This window comes from Rhinoderma darwinii, chromosome 1 (genome assembly GCF_050947455.1).
Source record: "Rhinoderma darwinii isolate aRhiDar2 chromosome 1, aRhiDar2.hap1, whole genome shotgun sequence".
Lineage (NCBI taxonomy): Eukaryota > Metazoa > Chordata > Amphibia > Anura > Rhinodermatidae > Rhinoderma > Rhinoderma darwinii.
In genome coordinates this window covers 506782953-506804073 of record NC_134687.1, presented here as the reverse complement: position 1 = coordinate 506804073, position 21121 = coordinate 506782953, and the positions used below count along the sequence as shown (strand labels likewise).

General features: G+C 42.8%; 1 protein-coding gene across 2 annotated transcripts in view; it reads left to right on the top strand.

Moving 5' to 3' along the window:
* The window catches only part of SRFBP1 (serum response factor binding protein 1), a 139010-nt gene that overhangs the window by 89087 nt on the left and 28802 nt on the right, over window positions 1–21121 (top strand). For both annotated transcript variants that reach the window (XM_075854807.1, XM_075854806.1), the window contains one exon: window positions 12419–12490. In XM_075854807.1, coding sequence (XP_075710922.1) covers window positions 12419–12490 — 72 coding nt within the window. The remainder of the gene's footprint in view (window positions 1–12418; window positions 12491–21121) is intronic.

Genomic DNA, 21121 nt, shown 5'->3' with positions numbered 1-21121 from the left:
AGTCCTCTAAATTGCTGAAAATTTATTTTATTTTTTCAAAAGTGCTGCCAAAATGGAGTAAAGAGATGGAAATATATATTTAATTAAAAAAATTGTACAGTATGTGTGTACATATGTGACATATTGCAGTTAAAAATAGGGGAAAATGGTAATTTTTACAAAATTTCTTCCATTTTTCTATTTTTTTATTAATTTCCGCATATTGTATCAGTCTACTTTTACCACTAAAATAAAGTACAACATGTGACGAAAAAACAATGTCAGAATTACTTGGATATTCAAAACTTTCACAGAGTTATTCTCTGATAAAGTCAGACATACCAGATTTGACAAATCTGGCTTGGTCATTAAGGTACAAACATGCCCGGTCATTAAGGGGTTAATAAGAAAGTTCATTTCAATAGGGAAAACAGCTGAACAGTAGAGTGTTCACATCAGCGTTATATTCCATTGATGAGTTCCGTCAGACCTTGCCGTCGGAGGAACCCATCAACGGAACGGCAAACGGAAGCCATAGCTTTCCGTTAGCATTACCATTGCTAATGGTTTCCGTATGTCTCCGTTCCATAAGGCTTCCGCTTTTTTGACGGAATCAATAGTAAAGTTGACTGTGCTATTGATTCCGTCAAAAAAACGGAAACCTTACGGAACGGAGACAAATGAAGTCCATTAGCAACGGAAGCATTACCATTGAAATCAATGGTAATGCTAACGGAAAGCTACGGTTTCCGTTTGCCTTTCCGTTGATGGGTTCCCCTGACGGAAAGGTCTGATGGAACCCATCAACGGAACCCAGCGCTGGTATGAACAGGCCCTAAGTAAACAATACATCTTTGCTAGGGTTGTCACGATACCAGAATTTGGACTTCGATACTGATATGTTGTGCAGTATTGCGATTCTCGATATCAAAACGATACGTTGCCAACAATTAAAAAAAAAAAAAGTTCTTCCATTTTCTTATGTGAGGCACGTGGTGTGATGAATTTTGAACCTCCATGTGCCTCACATAGTAATTAACCCCATCATGTTTCTCAGTCATACTGGACAACGTTGGGTTAATGTGTGAGGTACATGATGGGGTTAATTACTATTAATGTGAGGCACATGGAGGTACTAAATTCATAACACCTCGTGCCTCACATTAATAAGTGAAAGAAGGACGTTTTTACACCATACACATGATAAGTGACGGTACAAATTTGTTGTGTAGGTTATTAGTCGCGACCATACCGAATGTATGTATGTTTTATGTATTGAGACTTTTATTTTATTGTAAAAAAAAATAAATGTTTTTTTTTTTAAACTTTAATGTACTGGCATATATCTATAGGCTAGTACATTAGCCTGTGCACTGATAACACACAGTTGTTAGGGCATACTTGGGTATATCCTTACAGGAAATCTAGTCAGATGGCCCTGGGATTCCCTGTGACGCAATCAAAGGGGCATCCCCCTTCTCATTATCTTCAATACTGCGGTCAGTTTTGCTTGCGGTATTCAAAGGAATAGCAGTGGAGATGAGAGGTTTCTCTGATATCCGGCGTTCGAGCGGGGCTGCGTCTGTGTACTGCAACCATTGCCCCTCTTCTGACAACAAGTGTGCGCGTGCGCTCAGCATGGGGTGATGTGACCAGCGCTGCACTATTGATCGGCGGTGCCGGCACTGAAGATAGAACATGGGTTTTTTTTGCAGTGCACCCGCCATGTTTTCTGAATTCAGCGCCGGCTTCGTCACATCACGCTGACCGCGCGCACACTTGTCAGGAGCAGGGCAATGGCTGTATTACACAGCCGCACAGCTTAGTATCGAAATACATTAATTCACAGTATTTAACTTTTTGAGGGTGCACGACATCTAACTAGTATCGGTATATCGATGCATCGTTCAACCCTACTTTAGTCAGAACACAAAATATGGAAAACTGGGCCAAAATGATCATCCGGACAAACCACCTTAACGGGTTCTCTTGCTGAGCATTTTGTGCACACTGTTAATTGGTTAAATATTCCCAAAGTACTCAAATGTGTTTCAATAAAAAAAAATATTATCTTTCTGCATCAAGCGGGTAAATTTTAGAGATTGTATAGTCTCTCGCCGCCAACTTTTAGAGGAGAATAAGGGAACTGATCCAGTTACACTTTGGCTGATATTCCTCAACCAACCTCCAATGTTTCCACAAGCTCTCAGGGAAGATGAAATGTCCCACCTTTCTTCAATTCATATGTCTATAGGGGGAAGATCACAAATAGTAAAACACATTCATATTATTATAAATGCGTCCAAAAGACCCAACTCAGGTTTTCAGTGATGGCTTCTTCCTGGGGCTAGTAGACTCGCATCCAACATGCAGCGAACAAATTCTGCACCAACGTAGATGAGGGGGAAGGGCCACCACTCACACATTCACACACCTTCTGTAACAAACGGTCAGCAGATTTGTACTGCGTTATCGGCGGCAAACCCGTGGGGAATAAAACTATAAAGTATATTAGAAAGTTGGGGAGTTTTTTATTATATATGGTATAGCCCTACTGTAAGTTATAAGCACAGTGAATTTATGAAAACCACAGAACTCCAACGTGGCACTGCAGAACCTTGAAGGGTAAGGGCGAGGTTCCTGTCCATCCTTGATGAATTGATATGAGTTCCCTTATACTTTTCAAAAAGAAGATCTGCCGCATCTGAGGTGTTATTTTTGCAGCAGCAGCCTGGACATAACACACTGCATCTGCACCTCTTATACATATAGAGAGGGAGCACTACATCTGTCAGTGATTGGTATGGAAAATGAACTTCCTGGAAAGGCGATCTGCGGCAGCATAGTTGCGTAGTGTCCAAAGAGGGGAGAAGGGGTCTGAATGGCCCATGCATATTGCCGCAATGTGGCTTTCCTCAGGGGTGTTTTTGTAATGAAGTACATTTTACTTTATAAAGACAACGTATCAGTTTGTAATTGTTATAAGATGTGTGCATAATCAAGCGCACTTACCCCTCTTCTCTCCCCAGTGGGTACCATGCAGACACTCGTTCGTACGCAGTGCGCATGCATCGGGGCGAACGCCACACACGCACGCGCAGTGCAACAGAAAACAGACAACAAAAGCAGCGCCCATCCCTGTGCAGTGCGCACTGCATACGGACGGGTGCTGCATTTTGGTGTCTCTTTTCTGTTGCACTGCGCATGCAAGGGGAGCCGCGTCGTCGGTGCTTAGCGCCTGCCCCGGCACACTGCATATGGAGAGACACTGGTTCCAGTGCCTGCATGGTGCCCGCTAGGGAGAGAAGACGGGTAAGTGTGCTTTATTATTCACACATCTTCTAACAAGAACAAACTGATAAGTTGTCTTTTATAAAGTAAAATGTACCTCATTACAAAAACACCCCTGAGGAAGACCCTTTCTCCCCTCTTTGGACACTACGCAACTACGCTGCATTTATGCAAGTGGTTTGCTGCAACATTCTTTTTACTTATGTTTATGCATTAACTACGTAAGCTGAGGGGTTTTAGGTGGTCTTGTCGGGGCTTTTATTGTCCATCAGTGCTCAATGGAGGAAATCTACATTGGAGGAAATCTGCTCATGTAAAACGAAGTAATAACACTCATCTCTATATAATTAGCATGTTCTAACATCCAAATGTATTGTTTATACAAGTATCATTACCATTCATGTCAATGGAAAACCCTTTGAATTCGTTACACTATCACACAAGGAAAACCTAGTGTCACGTGTTACTTCTTGAGGAAGAATTTAGAAACTAAAATACTGTGGAAAATTGAAGCGGTTATGAGGCATATGATTCATTATCATCTTCATGTTTTCATTGCTCAAGGTTCAGTACCTGCTGTTCAATAAAGTCCATTTTATGTAAGACATCCGACTCTTAATGCAACTTTTTCTAGTACAGATTGCACCTTAGAGGATCAGTTTTATCCATGTGTCTCTACAACAAGTCAATAATTGTTGTTTCTTCACTAAAATTCTGAAGCCTTTGGGCCAAGTTTACCTCTTTTGAGATATAATTAATAAAGAAAAAATGGTTTTAGGGTATGTTCACACAAGACAGATTTGTTGCAGATATTTCTACGTAGGGCTGGGCGATTAGTAAAATTAATTCGATTAATTCGCCCTCAAGGTTTCTGTTGAAAAAAAGAATCGTCTGAGTCATTGAATCGATTCTTTAGTGGCTCCTTGCTGCAGAAAGATGCACCGCCTGGTCTGCCCCATCTGACAACCTGCGCCTTGTGTCCCTGCCTCCCCCAATGGCCTTACATGTGCACAAAACAGTGGTATAAATAACGACAAAGCGATTTGGTCCCTATTACATATAATTAATACAATTAATTTTTTTATTTTTTTTTTAAATACAGTAATGTTAGATTGTGGTACATTTTAAAACTGGATATAAAATCCACAATAGCCAACTTCTATTTAGAACAAATATAGAAATATACTAGTGTATTAATATAGTCATAAAGTGCATACAGTACAATAAACAAATACAATATAGACCTGTGTTAAAAATGTGTTAATTTACCATGGTGTCTTGTGGATTTACATTCCATTCCATTGTGCATTTTGCTCCATTTTCGGCGTTCTAGTGACTTAATTGCGCATTCCCAAACACAACAGGTGAGGGATACCATTAGCATTAAGTAAAAATCAGTTTTGTGCTTAATCTGACATGTCAGCGCATGCGCTGTTCATATTGGAAGTTATCCGTTGGCCATATTGATAAAGATAGATATGGGACCTAGGCTATCTCCATATTGTTCATGATACCTGCCGAAAATGATCCGGCGGCCATATTGGTTTGAAAAATGATTACCCAGCCGTTGCCTAGCAATGACCTGCATATATAATAAAGTTACAATTGCCAAGCTAGATAACCTAGTTAGCGGTGAGAAGAGCAATAGACGTTATATCTACACTATTGATTTATGAGAAAATTCTCTCATAGCAAGATAAAAGTGGCAGTGATACTGCATAAGATAAGCTGCTCCAGTGTAACCTAGGGCATTGTTGTCACAATCAAGGGAACTATATATAATCAATATATTAAAGAAATAGTACCTACTGGAGACATCCACGCAGTATAAAATGGGAGACACTACGTGAACCGTGGTCAGAGCAGTACAACCTGGGTGTCAACGCTCCTGTCCAACTACATGCTGGTATAAGAGTAATGACATTGCGTGATCCCCTAGAGGACACGTTGCGTCACACAGTGTCGTCATTTAGCAACTTGAGGTACTACCCCCTCCCTTGCGGCTCGCACCACCATCCTCCCTTGCGGCTCGCACCACCATCCTCCCTTGCGGCTCGCACCACCATCCTCCCTTGCGGCTCGCACCACCATCCTCCCTTGCGGCTCGCACCACCATCCTCCCTTGCGGCTCGCACCACCATCCTCCCTTGCGGCTCGCACCACCATCCTCCCTTGCGGCTCGCACCACCATCCTCCCTTGCGGCTCGCACCACCATCCTCCCTTGCGGCTCGCACCACCATACTCCCTTGCGGCTCGCACCACCATACTCCCTTGAGGCTCGCACCACCATCCTCCCTTGCGGCTCGCGCCACCATCCTCATTTGCGGCTCGCGCCACCATCCTCATTTGCGGCTCGCGCCACCATCCTCCCTTGCGGCTCGCGCCACCATCCTCCCTTGCGGCTCGCACCACCATCCTCCCTTGCGGCTCGCACCACCATCCTCCCTTGCGGCTCGCACCACCATCCTCCCTTGCGGCTCGCACCACCTTCCTCCCTTGCGGCTCGCACCACCTTCCTCCCTTGCGGCTCGCACCACCATCCTCATTTGCGGCTCGCCCCACCATCCTCCCTTGCGGCTCGCACCACCATCCTCCCTTGCGGCTCGCACCACCATCCTCCCTTGCGGCTCGCACCACCATCCTCCCTTGCGGCTCGCACCACCTTCCTCCCTTGCGGCTCGCACCACCATACTCCCTTGCGGCTCGCACCACCTTCCTCCCTTGCGGCTCGCACCACCTTCCTCCCTTGCGGCTCGCACCACCATCCTCCCTTGCGGCTCGCACCACCATCCTCCCTTGCGACTCGCACCACCACCCTTTGACCCCCCCCCCTCCTTGTAGATCGCGCCACTTTAGCTCCCACTATGAGCTGACTCAACGGTCAGAGCGTTGGCAACCTGTGGACGGGGATTCAGCTCCTAATAGCAGCTACAGGGCTTTGATCTACATGTGGGAGTGCGATCTACAAGGGAGGGGGAGTGGTGCTGCAATCTACAAGGTATGATCTACAAGGGGGTTGGGCGTGCTGTCTGCAAGGGGGGTCCTATCTGCAAGCGTGTGTAGCACTATATGGGGTGGCACTGTGTCACTATCTACAGGGACTAGGGATGCACAATGCATCGAAACTTCGATACTGTTTCGATACCGTGCACCCCCAAACGGTGCGATACCGTTATTTCATGTATTTTGATACTAAGCTGTCCAGCCGCACAGCTTCGCATTGTAACACATGAATGTATGAGTGTGGGGCTGCGGCTGTGTAATACAGCTATTGCCCGCTCCTGAGTCCTCACAAGTGCGCGCCATCAGGATGATGCGATGCGGCCAGCACTGCACTAATGAGCGGCGTCACTGAAGACAGAACATGGCGGGCGCACTGCAAAACACCCCCATTAGTGCAGCGCTGGCCGCATCACCTCATGCTGACTGTCAGGAGCGAGGCAAGGGCTGTATTACACAGCCGCAGCCCCGCTCTATAGCGGCAGAGATCAGAGAAACCTCATCTCCGCCGCTATTCTCCTGAATGCTGCGATCAAAGCTGACCGCCACCACCGCATTCAAGAGGAAAATGAGAAGCGGGGATGCCCCGTGGATCGCGTCACCGGAATCCCTGTGACGCGATTGAGGTACATATCATATATGGTCAAACAACCCAGGGTCCATTGAAGGACCCCAGGTCTGTCTTACCATTTTTCCTGCTAGGGCATACTTAGGTATGTCCTAACAACTGCCTGTGTACTAATGTACTGTAATATAGATATATGCCAGTACATTAAAGTTTAAAAATAAAGTAAAAACATATTTATTAAATTTTCAAAAAATACACATACACCTTTTTTACAATAAACATTAAAATAAGTCTCAATACATAAAATATTCACATATTGGGCATTGGCGTGGCCGTAATAACCTTCACCTTTTTGCATCATTTATGATGTGTACGCTGTAAAAAAAGAAAATAACTTCTTTCACTTATTAAATGTAAGGCACAAGGTGTGATGAATTTAACCTCCCATGTGCCTCACCTTAATAGTAATTAACCCCATCATGTACCTTACACATTAACCCATTATGACTGAGAAACATGATGAGGTTAATTGCTATTAATGTTAGGCACATTCAAAATTCATCACACCACGCGCCTCACATCAGAAAATGGAAGAACTTCTTTTTTTTATTTTTTTTATTACTGTTGGTAAAGTATCGTTTTGGTATCGAAATCGCAATACTACACGGTATCGAAGTCCAAATTCTGGTATCGTGATATCCCTAACAAGGACATTGCGGCACTATCTACATTGGTGCTGTGGTGTTTTCAGGGGATTTGGAAAAAAAATACCCTGACAAAGGAAATCCATTTGGAGACACACTGAGGCAAAATGGACCTGAAAAACTGACAATTGATCAGTTTTTATTGGCCATTGTAGCCTAAATGACTATGATTCCAGGAGTCCCGTTCACATGTACCGTGGTCGGGCCAGGAAATCCGGTGGACACATGGACCGTTTTTCACTGTCCAATCATGGTCGTGTGAATCCAGACTTAATTTATTTAACACCCCATTGTGGGGCTGGTACTGCACAGGGTCCTGCTCAGACTTCAGACATTATAATGTAATCTTTCCCGAAAGTGTCCGCTCGGCGCTATCTGCCTGTCCATGCTGCAATTTACACTGCTCTTGTCTGCAATGTCGGAGACCGGCTGAGGTGGTGACTGGCAGAGAGGGATGTTAGTGTATGCAGTGCATAATTGATTATAGATTCTGTTAACCTGTTCCCTGCTGGGGAACACAAGTTATAATCGATTTAGATATAAATTTTTCCAATTTTATTTGTGATTAAAAAAAAAAGCCTTTGCAGAGGTTAAAAGTTGTGAAGTTAAGTACATGTTAAAAAGTTATTTATATAAAGAAAATAATTTATTAAATTATCTCTTGGTGTTACTGTTAAATAAACGGGAAAAAAATAAGAAAATCGAGATTCAAATCGAAAATCGCCCAAAGTGTTTAAAAAAAAATCTAGATTTTATTTCTTAGCAAACTCGTCCAGCCCTATTTCTACGACTACAAAATCCATTCCATACATCTAAATGGAGTTGTTTCAGCAGCAGTCACATTAAATTATACAACCCCCATTCACTATGAATGGGACAATCGCAAAAATGTCTGCAACGTATCTGCTTTGTGTGAATATACACTTAGTCAGAACTGACGTTAATGCAGTTCCCCTTACCCAGCTTGCTTAGTAAAATAAAAATTCTGGCAACACTAATGCGTACTGATCACATTGAGCTCAATGTAATCTATAAGCAATGCAGTATGCTTCCTCTAGTGGCGGACATGGGCGACCAGCATCTGAGATGAATGGTGCTGTGATCTGTTTAAGACAGCATATTAGGAAACAAATTCGATTAACATGTATCTTAGCTCTAGCTCTTTAACTAACTGCATAAAACAATACACTCCTCAACATTGAAATTGCAACACCAAGAGGGCAAGCCGTAGGGTTATGCAAATCGAGGAAGTAGCAGGTGTCAAGAAGATCTGCAAATGATCACATTTTCAAGCACCTTGTCCAAACTGTGGCATGTGGGAGGGGCATAAAAGCCAGATTATAAGCAAAGTTTTTTTTAGCCACATGAAACCTCAAAAAGTGGTGTGGAATGATTGTGTGATGCATCCTGTTCGTCGTCATGCCCGTTATCACCACTTGTCGCAAACTAAGGGACGGAATCCTTGAACTGAGACTTTGGTTTATCACTTCGGCAGATCGCTTCGCGCCTAGGCCGAAATGTCAGCACTGTACAACGTTTTGTGTCCTGGAGGTTGGGATGACCACAACAATTGGAGTGACCGCAAGAGATGCGCAGAGGCGAATCACTGCACGGACGGATTGTCTGTTTGGACGAATGGCCATTCTGTACTGCAAGTGAAATTGTACGACACGTCCCAAGCCTAGGGTGGCTTTGTCATTACATGACATTGGGCTACGAGCCAGACAGACATCCAGCTACAGGTGTTACATTGACCACACGCCACCGCTCTCAAAGTCTATCATGGTGCGCAGCAAGACTGCAATGGGGGCTGGAATGAAGGTCTATCCTCTTCAGCGACGAGTCCTGCTTTTGTCTTGGACGCAATGATATCCAAAGATCGGTCTGGAGACCACGTGGGCAACACCATGAAGAGGCCTTCACAAAGGAACGTCACACTGGTCCTACTCCTGGGTTTATGGTGTGGGGTGGCATAATGTACGGTAGCCGGAACCCTCTAGTCCTCATTTCAGTAACACTAACAGCTCGGCGTAACATTTCTTTGGTCGTAAAACCAGTGGTACAGTAGTTTCTCCAAAGTGTCCCAGAAGCTGTTTTTCAACAGGACAACGCCAGGCCGCATGTTGCTCCTGCTACTGTGAGCAGCCTGCGTGGCCTAAACGTGCTACCATGACCTTCAGCAACTCCGGACTTGTCTCCCATCGAGCATATGTAGGACGTCATTGATCGGTAATTGTATGTAGGACGTCATTGATCGGTAATTGTTAGGGAGATGCCAGCAGTCAATCTTGGTAATTTGCGTGCCCAAGTGCATTCAGTGTGGCATAACATTCCTCAAACAACCGTTAATCACCTCATTGATAACAAGCCAAAGCATTTAAGTGTGTGTATTTCTGCACGTGGTGCTCATACTCTATACTGAATAAATCAAGATGTTTGGAATATTTTGTTTTCATTTTTTTGATCATTTGCATATCATTAACATGTCTATCGATCCTGTGATTTCCACAATTCCAAAGCTTTTCCTTCTTGGTGTTGCAATTTCAAGGTTCAGGAGTGTATAAGCGTATATAAGAAACTTTGTAATATATTTTATTAGAAAAATATGCCTCTTTTTCCACTTACCAGGCTCCTTTGCCCTTACTGCTTTCTACTTTCCTCACGATAATCCGCTAACATGGATCAGGCTGCATGCAAAGATACCGAATATGTGCATTTTATGTATTGAGACTTATTTTAATGTTTATTGTAAAAAAATGTTTTTTTTTTTATTTAACATTACTTTATATTTTTTTTTTTTACTTTTAATGTACTGGTATATATCTATATACTGATAGTACACAGGCAGTTGTTAGGACATACCTCAGTATGCCCTAACAGGAAATATGGTTAGACAGCCCTGGGGTCCTTCAATGAATCCTGGGCTGTCTGCCCATATATGGTATGTCCCTCAATCGCGTCACAGGTATTCCCTGTGACGCGATCCAAAGGGCCTCCTGCCTTCTCATTTACCCCTTGAATTCTGCGGTCAGCTTAGATCGTAGCATTCAGGGGAAAAGCGGCGGAGATGAGAGGTTTCGCTCATCTCCACCGTTAGAGTGGGGCAGTGTCTGTGTAATAGACTATTTCCCTGCTCCGGACAATAAGTGCCCCCGCAGGTCAGCATGAGGTGATGCGGCCGGCGCTGCACTGAGTGGCAGGCACTGAAGACAGAACATGGGGGTGTTTTGCCATGTGCCCGCCATGTTCTGTCGTCAGTGCCGGCAATCATTAGTACATCGCCGGCCACATCACCTCATGCTGACTGTGCACACACTTGTCAAGACTCAGGAGCGTGGCAATGGCTGTATTACACAACCACAGCCCCGATCTCATACAGTCATGTGTTACAATGCTAAGCTGTGCGGCTGCGCAGCTTAGTATTGAAATACATGAACTAACGGTATCAAACCGTTTGAGGGTGCACGGCATCGAAACAGTATCGAAGTTTCGATGCATTGTGCATCCCTACTTCTATATGTGCTGTGTATAGAGGACATAATTGCCATTACGCTCCACCCACTAGCTCAGAGAAAACGGAGAATGAGTCTATATTCACATGACAGTGAAAAATGGCCTTCTGACGGGCGTTTTTTTTAATGGCCGTCACATGGCAGTTTTTAGAACAATGAAGTTCTATGGGTGCATTCACAATCACTTTTTTAATGGCCTGTGAATACTGGCCATAAAAAAAAATTACATCAAGAAAAACTGACAGTTAATCCGTTTTCAATGGACATTTTTTTTCACTGTTGTGAGAATACAGGCTTAGGCGGGATTCACACGACCGGGTCGCGTCCGAGCCCGAGTGCCGGCCGGTAAAATCGGCCATTCTGCCCGGCCGGTTTGCATAAAGTTATGCATCCGTGCCGGGCCGGGCAGATCCGGACAGTGACATCATCGGCAACTCCTGAAGGGGAATCCCCATGTGTTCGGGGATTCCGCTTCTGGAGTTTCCCCTGATGTCACTGCCCAGATATGGACAGAGACATCAAGCGCTCTGTCCAGGAGCGGAATCCCCGAACACACGGGGATTCCGCTCCTTCAAGGAGCTAAGTGCGGCTAGCACATAGCAGAGCGGGGAGATACCTCCCCGCTCTGCTATAGTGGCGTCGCTACAGTAGTAGCAGCCGCAGCAGCAGCAGCTGCTAGCGGCGCCATCAAAGGTGTCGCCGGGCCAGGGCGCTTTTAACAAGCAGGAGGAGGGAGCCAGCGCAGCGCTCCCTTCCACCTGCTGTACACCCCGGCCCTGCCACACCGTGTACAGCGATGCCATTCGTCAGAATGGCATCAACTCCTCCTCCTCACATGCACTCTGCGCTGTGAGGAGGAGGAGATAGAGCGCAAGAGCCGGAAAACCCGGCCGTCACTCGGGACACATCCCGGTGATGGCCGGGTATTACCCGGCCCCATAGACTTCTATGGGGGCCGGGTACCCGGGCGAAAATAGAGCATGTCCTATTTTTTGACGGGCGGTTTTCCCGGCCGTCAAAAAATCGGACGTGTGAATAGCCCCATTAGGAGTCTATTATTCCTAATGCAGCCGGGTGCCGGCCGATTTATGAACGGCCGGCACCCGGCCGGGAAACCCTGCCGTGTGAATGAGGCCTTAGAGAGAGAGGGGGATATTTCTCATGTACATACATATAGCAGACTATTCTGAAAAGTCATCTGAAAGGTCAGGTACACTTTAAATTTATTGAAAAATAATGCAAAAGTGGTCGCCTCTAGAAGGAAGAAACCCTTCTCTCTAGGGCTGCCGATAGATGGCTACCCTAAGAACACTTTCTTTATTAAACAAGACTGTCTAAATATTATATATTCTTTTACCAACAGAAACTGAAACCGGATGATGTGACAAAAACTGCTTTACGAAAGGAAATTAACTTTGACAAAGTATTTAATAAGGTAATTATTTCCTGTATTTCTTTTTTTTTTCTTGCTTCACTGAATTTGTATAGCTATATATGTAGTAGAGTCTCACATTAGTATGACCACCAGCTAATATCCAGAGTAACCACCGTGTGCCGCACAGACAGCAGCAAGGCGGGCTAGGAGTGACTAAATAAGGCGCTGGTAGGATGTCTCCGGTATCTGGAGCCATGCTGACTGCAGTGCATTTCACATTTGCTGGAGGGTGCGCGGGGAAGGATCCAAGGAGCAAACCAGCTGATTGAGGTGGTCCCACAGATGCTCAGTTGGGTTAAAGTCTGGCGAACTAGGGGGCCAGAGAATGTCTTGGTTGTGCCCTTCCAACCGCTATCGGACATTTCTAGTTGTGTGACATGTCTCTTCTTGCTGGAAGTTTCATCTGCCCCAGGGAAGACAAACCGCATGTATGGGTGAACGTGATCTGCAACAATGAATTCCTACCCAAATCTGTTCATAATGCCTTTCACATGGATGAGTGGGCCCAGAGAATGCCATGAAAAAATTCCCCAGACCATAACTCTGCCGCCACCAGCTTGTGTTCTTCCAGCAACGGTTGCAGGGTGCTTGTTCTCTGATGATTCTCGCCTGATCTGCCAACGTCCATCCGTTCGATGAAACAAAAAATGTGACTCATCGGAGAAGGAGAATCCTTAGCCAATCATCGGTGGTCCAATTCCGATACTGCCGTGCAAATTGAAGCCTTTTTTTCCAATTGAACCTTTTTTAGCATAGGAGCGGTGACCATTCGTCTGCTTCGGGGCCCCATACACAGTAGGTTCGCTGAACTGTTTTAGACACACGTATGGCAGCCCCATGGTTGATTTTCACAGTAAGCTGCTCCACTGTAGCGTGTCGTTCGGCCCTCGTGCACCTTCGTAGCCGACGTTCACCTCTCACCTCAAATTTCCACAACTGTTATTCCCAATGGTGCCATTTGTCCACTCACTATACACTTTCACCACAGCAGCACGCGAGCCCTTCACAAACTGCGCTGTTTGAAAAATACTGCCACCTTTTGCCCGAGAGCCAATAATCATCCCATTTTGCAACTGATAAATTGCCCCTTGAGTGAAGAGTGATGTGTTCAGACAGCCTATCGCACACCTTATGTACCCACCAAGCCAGCCCACTACACATAACTTTTTTCATGGGCTACGCACTGCCGACGTCTAAGGTGGGAGGTGGTCATAATAATGTGACTCGACTGTATAACTCTTCAATTCTCAATCCTAAATTTTGAAATTAAACTGCGGCATCTAAGTACTCAGACCGAGTGGGTGTGCCCCTGTGTCACCCCTTCATTACCCCACTCCCCCACAATACAATCGCTGGGTGCGGATTATTGTAATGGCAGCCTGAGGGCCTAATAATGGGCCCGAGGTTTGCCATCTTGGTCCTCCTATTAAGTAATGTCGGAGGTGCTAAAGGAGTACACTAAAAGCACAATACGCTGCAAACTCGCAAAGAATTGCAGTGTATTGTGCAAATTATCACGTGTTTAGTGGGATTAAAAACTGGTTATCACCTGATGTACCAAGCCTATTTTCGTTTTTTTTTCCTCTGCCGCCTTCAAGAGCCATAATTTTTTTTTTTCATTTTTCCATCGAAAAAGCTGTTCTGAGGGCTTGTTTTTTTGCAGAACAAATGGTATTTTCTAATAGTACCATTTAATGTACCATATAATGTACTGAGAAATTTAAAAAAATATTTTATGGAATTCAAAAAAGACCTCACATGTTCACTATTATTCTGCGGGTCAAAACCGATTATGGCTATACCAAATGTGTATAGTTTTATGTTTTACTACTTTTAAAAAATAAAAAGTGTATTGGTTATTTGTAACAAAACGTTTCTATTTTTCCATCGTTGGAGCTGTGTGAGTACTTTATATTTTGCAGCGCTAACTGCCGTTTTTATTGGTACCATTTTTGGGTACATTCGACATTTTGATCACTTATTACATTTTTTTGTAGCGGTGAGGTGACTAAAAAAAATATAAATTCTGGCTTTGTTTTCTCTTTACGGTGTTCACCATTTGGGTTAAATGACGGTATATGCTAATAGTTTGGACTATTATCGATGTGGTGATGCCAATTTTTTTTTGGTTTTTAAATTTTTTTAATAGGATTTCATTTGAATAATGGGGAAAAGGTGATTCATTGTAAAAAAAATGTTGGGGATAGTGTTAGGGCCGATTCACACGACTGTGGTTTTCACGCGGCACGCATGGACCAATAGAAGTCTATGGGCCAGTACAGACAGTCCGTGCTTTTTGCGCAACGTTTGTCCGCTGCGTAAAAAGCGCGACACGTTCAATATCTGAGCGTATTTCGCGCATCACGCACCCATTGAAGTCAATGGGTGCGTGAAAACCACGCAGGTCGCAAAGAAGCACTTCCGTGCGAACTGCCTATTTCGCGCAACAGCTGTCAAAAGGATGAATGTAAACAGAAAAGCACCACGTGCTTTTCTGTTTACAAACATCCAATTGGCGTGTCATAATGATGGCGACTGTGCGAAAAGCACGCAGCCACGCATCATATGATGCTGCCTCACGGAGCTGTCAAGTGGCTTTTGCTCAGGCAAAACGCTGCGTGTTTTGCGTGTGCAAAAACGCCACGATCGTCTGAATCAGGCCTTAAAAAAAAACCCAAGACGTAAAAATACATTTCATCATTTTTTTAAGTCTCCCTAGGGGACTTGAACATACGTTCGCTGATACTATACACTGCAATAGTTATGTATTAATATATTCTTTGTATTTAATAATTTATTTAAACTGTATGGTTTTCTGATTGCCCCACTCAGGTTAAGTCTTGTACTATGACTCATTATTATATGCCAGAGGACGGAGTTCTGTTGTTTTGCACAGGGGTTTATTTGAAGGTCTTTGATATTGCGGATTATTCCTCCATGGTTAATTGTATGTTTTTGTTTATTTTAATGTGAGTATTAAAATATAGCTATTTTATTAGAATGGTCTGTAACTCAATTTTTTTGGGAAGTTCCATATATTATTTTGGAGTGTATCTGTTGTTGAAAATTAAAGGTTAATATGCATTGGATTATTTTGGTTATAAATATCTACTTTTAAGTATTAATTTTTAATTTGGAAGAGGGATATTTTCTTTTTTTCATGCATTGAAAGTAAAATTTTTCTGAAAGCGCAACTGCTATTTGAGAAGAGCTCTATTTGTCAAGAAAAAAAAAACTGCAAAAATCCTAATTTAAAAAATTCAAAAGTTATAGCGGTTAACCAGTATATGAGAAAAATTAAAAAAACTTATCAAAAAGGCCTAGGTATATAAAGGATCACACCCCTTCACCCCCCCCCCCACCTCCATTTGTACATTGGTGTTTTCAGAGGGATGCTGTGTGTAGAAATACTTACCGATCCGTGCATCTAGTCGTTTTCGGGTCCAGTGCTGCTCACGTGATCTATCCTCTGAACTGTCTGGAATCGCTGTGTCCCGATTACGGCAATACCCCATATGTGGTAATAAACTGCTGATTGGACACACAGCAGGGCTCAGAAGGGAAGGAGCGCCATTTGGATTTTGTAGCACAGATTTTGCTGGATTGGTTTTCGGTGCCATGTCATATTGCAACGCCCTGGAGGGACCAAAACAGTGGAAACACCAAAAGTTATCCCATTTTGGAAACACCCCTGAAGGAATTTTTCTAGGGGTATAGTGAGCATTTAGACCCCACGGGTCTTTTGCAGAATTTATTAGAATTATCCCGAGAAAATGAATATCACAATGTTTTTTCCACTAAAATGTTGAATTTTCTCATTTTTACAAGGGATAAAGGAGAAAAAAAAAAAACAAACAATTTTTGTAAAGCAATTTCTCCCGAGTACGGAAATACCCCACATACATTTTTTTCATTAGAAATGAATTAACCCTTTCAAGACAGATAAATTTTTTGCTTTCTTATTTTCGTTTTTCACTCCCCACTTTCTTAGAGCCATAACGTTTTTCTTTTTTCGTCAATATAGTGGTGTGAAGGCTTATTTCTTGCGGGAGGAGCTGTAGTTTCTATTGACACCATTTAAAGTGCCATAAAATGTACTGGGAAACTGAAAAAAAATTATTTGCGGGATGATATAGGAAAAAAATCTGATTCCACTTTTTGGGGTTTTCATTTTTACAGCTTTCGCCGAGTGGTAAAAACGAAAACGTTACTTTATTCTGCGGCTCAATACAATCATGGTGATACCAAATTTATATAGTTTTTTTTCATATTATACTACTTCTACAAAGAAAAATCTAATTGTTAAAATAATTGTTTTGTTTCACCACATTCTGAAAGCCGTAACTTTTTTATTTTTTGGTTGATTGGGCAGTGGGAGATCTTAATTTTTTGCGGGACGAGCTGTAGTTTTTTTTGGTACATAAAAAGTGACCCAAAAGTTGTATTTCATTGTTTGTTTTTTTTTGAGAGCTAAAGTGACAAAAAAAACAGCCATTTTGGCGGTTTAAATTATTTACATTTTTTTACGGTGTTCACCGTGCGAGTTAAATAATGGTATATTGTAATGTATAAGTTCGGCCTTTTACGAACGTAGCGATACCAATTTTGTTTATTTTTTTTACATTACTTTAGAAGAAAAATGGGAAAAGTTTTTTGTTTTTTTTTTTAACTTTAAACTTTTTTCTTTCTCACTACTAATAACTTTAATTCTTCTGCACATTTTATTACTTTTTATTAGTCCCCTTAGGGGACTTGAACCAGCGATCATTGCATCGCTGGTACAATATACTGCAATACTAATGTATTGCAGTATATTGTTACTTTTACAGGCTTCTGTTAACCGCACGATCGCTGTTCCTGTCCGTTGGTCCCGGGTGTCAGCTGTAATACGTGCTCCAGGCTCAGCGCGTGAGCCGGCTCCATACATCAACCCCCGCACCATGACATGCTATTAAGTTATAGTGTGCAAAGGGGTTCATGCACAGCGGATGGTGTGAATATTGCAATTTTCCACTGGTATGCCATTTTAGTGCATAATATGCTGTGCCCAGTTTGTGCCACTGAACACAAATACCTCATAAAACGTTAAGCGGGTTCTCCCGGGTATGGCGATACTATATATGTGGGCGCAAACTGCTGTTTGGGCACGCTGTAGGGCTCAGAAGGGAGGGACGCCTTTCTGCTTTTGGAGCCCAGATTTTGCTTGGTAATAGTTCTGTTTGGGGTATTGCTGGTATTTCAGTTTATAATGTGCGGGCATATGTAATCTGTGCGGAGAACATCAGGGTATAATAAGAGGGTATAATAATGCGGTAAATAAATAATTCATAGATATGTGGCCGGTGTCGCACTTATAAATGGCGCCCGATCTTATCCGCTTTTGAAACACTCTGCACATTTTGCATCGCCGTATTCTGAGAGCCAGAACTTTTTTATTTTTTCACCACCGGAGCCGTGTGAGGGCTTGTTTGTTGCGGGACAGTCTGTACTATTCATTGGTACCCTTTTGGGGTACAAGCGATTTTTTTTATTTTTATTTTTTTATCCCTGTTTATTCAATTTATTTGCAAGCCGGGTGACCAAAAACCAGCAATTCTGACAATGTTTTTTAGTTTATTTTTTTACAGTAATCACTGTGCGCTATAAAAGACAGTTTTACTTTATTTTACAGGTCAGTACGATTACGGTGATAACATATGTATATAGGTTTTTTTATGTTTTGCAACCTTTGAGCAATAAAATCACTTTTTTATAAAAATTTATTTTCTGTGTCTCCATATTCTGAGAGCCGTAACTTTTTTATTTTTTAGTCAAAAAAAGCTGTGTAAGGGCTTGTTTTTTGCGGGACGGGTTGTAGTTTTTATCGGTACTATTTTCGGGTACATGCGACTTTTTAATCACTTTTTATCCTCTATTTTGGGAGGGGTGGGGACCAAAAAATAGCGATTCTGGTGTAGTTTTTTATTGATTATTTTTTTTGGGGGTGTTCATCGTGCGGGGAAAAATAACATTATAATTTTATAGTTTGGATCGTTACGAACGCGGCGATACCAAATATGTGTACTTTTTTTAATGTGTTCATTTTTTTCCAGTAGGGGACATTTAGACTTGCAGCTTTGATCGCTGCTATAGTACCTACGTAGTGTAATGTATTTTAACTGTCGTCGTGACAGTCACACTGACGGGAAGCCTCGGAGGACCGGCCGGAGGCTGCTCCTCCGAGGCTTCAGTACATGGCAACCCAGAGGTCATTGTCTGGCCTCCGATTGCCACGACAAGCATCGGCAGCCCCCACAATCACTTCGAACCCCTTAAATGTGGCGAACGCAATCTGTCGCCGCATTTATGGGGTTAATTGCCGAAATCAGCGGCGATGGTCCGCTGACCGGCAAGGCTGGTGTGTCAGCTGTCGGGGACAGCTGACCTCCCGGTTCCCGGACACTGTCCGTTAAGACAGTGTGCGCCGGGAACTACTCCGCAATTGTATGTCCTGAAGGTATAGCAAGCCCTCTGCAGGACGTACAGTTGCGGCGCAGCGCGTGAAGAGGTTAAAGCATATCTAACCTTTCAGGTGAATTTTCAGAATAAGCTGTCCTATGAGTGTACATGAGAAATAACACTATTTCTGGTCATCATTTGACTTGTATTCTGATTTATTTATTTTTAGAAGTTTTCCCCCCTGCAGTTTCTCTAGTTCTCTAGACTCTGCTCTAGTGGGTGGCGCCTAACTTCTTTGATGTTTCCTATACACTGTACACATAGTTCAGGATTTTCCTCCTCCATCTCTAACACACACCTATACATACATGAATGAACAGTGTAGCTGAGAATCCAGCACTGGGTTGAGACAGTAACACTTACAGGAAGCTGCAGCACATCTGTGTCTTACTCTGCTCCCAGTCTCCTCTACATAGACGTGTATGGGCGGCTTACTTAACTTTTTTAGGCTCTGTTCACATCTGCGTCGTTATTTGCGTTTCACTGTTCCATCATAGAAACAGAAAATCCAAAGTAACGGAAATTCCAGATTAGTCACATGATGGACACCAACGCCTGACTGAGCCCATTCACTTTAATGGGTTCTATTGAGTTTTCGTCATGCTTCCGTTACTTTACCGGACAAAATAGCGCATCATTCCATACTCTATTGTCTGGGATTTTTGACAGAGGCAGCTAATGAAGCCCCCAATTCAGATGTGAACACGGCTTAAATACTTGCATTGCTCATCTTACTGGTCCTGAGTTATAGGCTGTATTACAATCCAGAGCTGCATTCGCAGTTCTGACAGATCTCAGCTGAGCTCCTATAACATGATAGAAGACTTTGTTTTTCTTGCATCAGATTACTGCTCAGTGTATGGTGTAGACTACACTTATTGCAATGCAATTAGTCATCGCAAGACATTGATACAAAAAGGAATGCTTGGAGATTTTCAGTCTGAATTGTGGATGCAGCTCTGCCTCGTAAGGGTATGTTCACAAACGATAGATTCGTTGAAAAAAATTCTGCAACTAAAAATGTAATTCCATATATCTAAATGTGGTTTCTGCAAGCCCCATTCAGATGACTGGAACAATCGTAGAAATTTCTACAACAATTGCGCCACGTGTGAAAATACTCTAATGCAGGCTCTAATTCAGGATAAGCAACAAGTTACTCAACTTTTTTTATGTATAATAATCCTATATGTAAAGTAAAATGGTGCTCATGATTGGACATACACTTTAATCTTACATTATTATTATTCTCTTTCACATTAATAGTATATGGTATTGTTTTTTATACCTATTTATTTTATCATGTTTTATGTCCTACCAGTAAATGAAACCATTTCTCTCATTATCCTTTTCTTATAATAACCATCACCCTTCATTTTACTTTCAGCCCATTTTTTTGCCCTCCTCCTACACCGGTCTTTGTTCCTCTCACATCTATGCTCTTCTCTGTCTCATAGGTGAATTCGTGTTGGTGTTATAAATTCTCTTTTTCATCACCTTCCCATTATTATGATTATTTTTATTGTCGATATTTTTTTATTTTTTTATTTTTTTTTGTTTCTTCAAAGTTCTGACTTGCAAATATGTATATCTCAGGTAGGGCTGGGTAACATAGCCTAAAAATAAAATCACGCGGCTAATCTTGATTTCACTATTCTGATCAAATTCAGAACCGTGTACCAATGAAAGGGTGAATAAATCAAATTAATTTGATTAATTGTCCAGCCCTAATCTGTGGTGTATGCTTTGAAGGACTCATGCTCCTGACTGTTTTTTTCAGTGTCCTAGACGTTTTGTTTTTTTCGGATCACATACTGAACCATTCATTTCTATGGGAGCATGCACACCTGTTCTGCAAATTATAGAACAGGTCCTGTTCTTGTCCATATTTGTGATCTGTCTCACCTATTCTAATGTATGGGTACACAAAAAAAACAAAACTGACCACACAGAAGCCACTAGGATCCGTGTTTTGCGGTCTGCAAAACCGAAACGGACGCGTGCAGGATGCCCTAGTCTTATGCCTCAGATTTTGAAGTGCCAACCATTTTTGTATTCCTGAATGTAAGAAATGACAACCTTAAATGCACTTCTGCATTGTAACAAGTTTTAACCAGCAGAAAAGACTGCTTA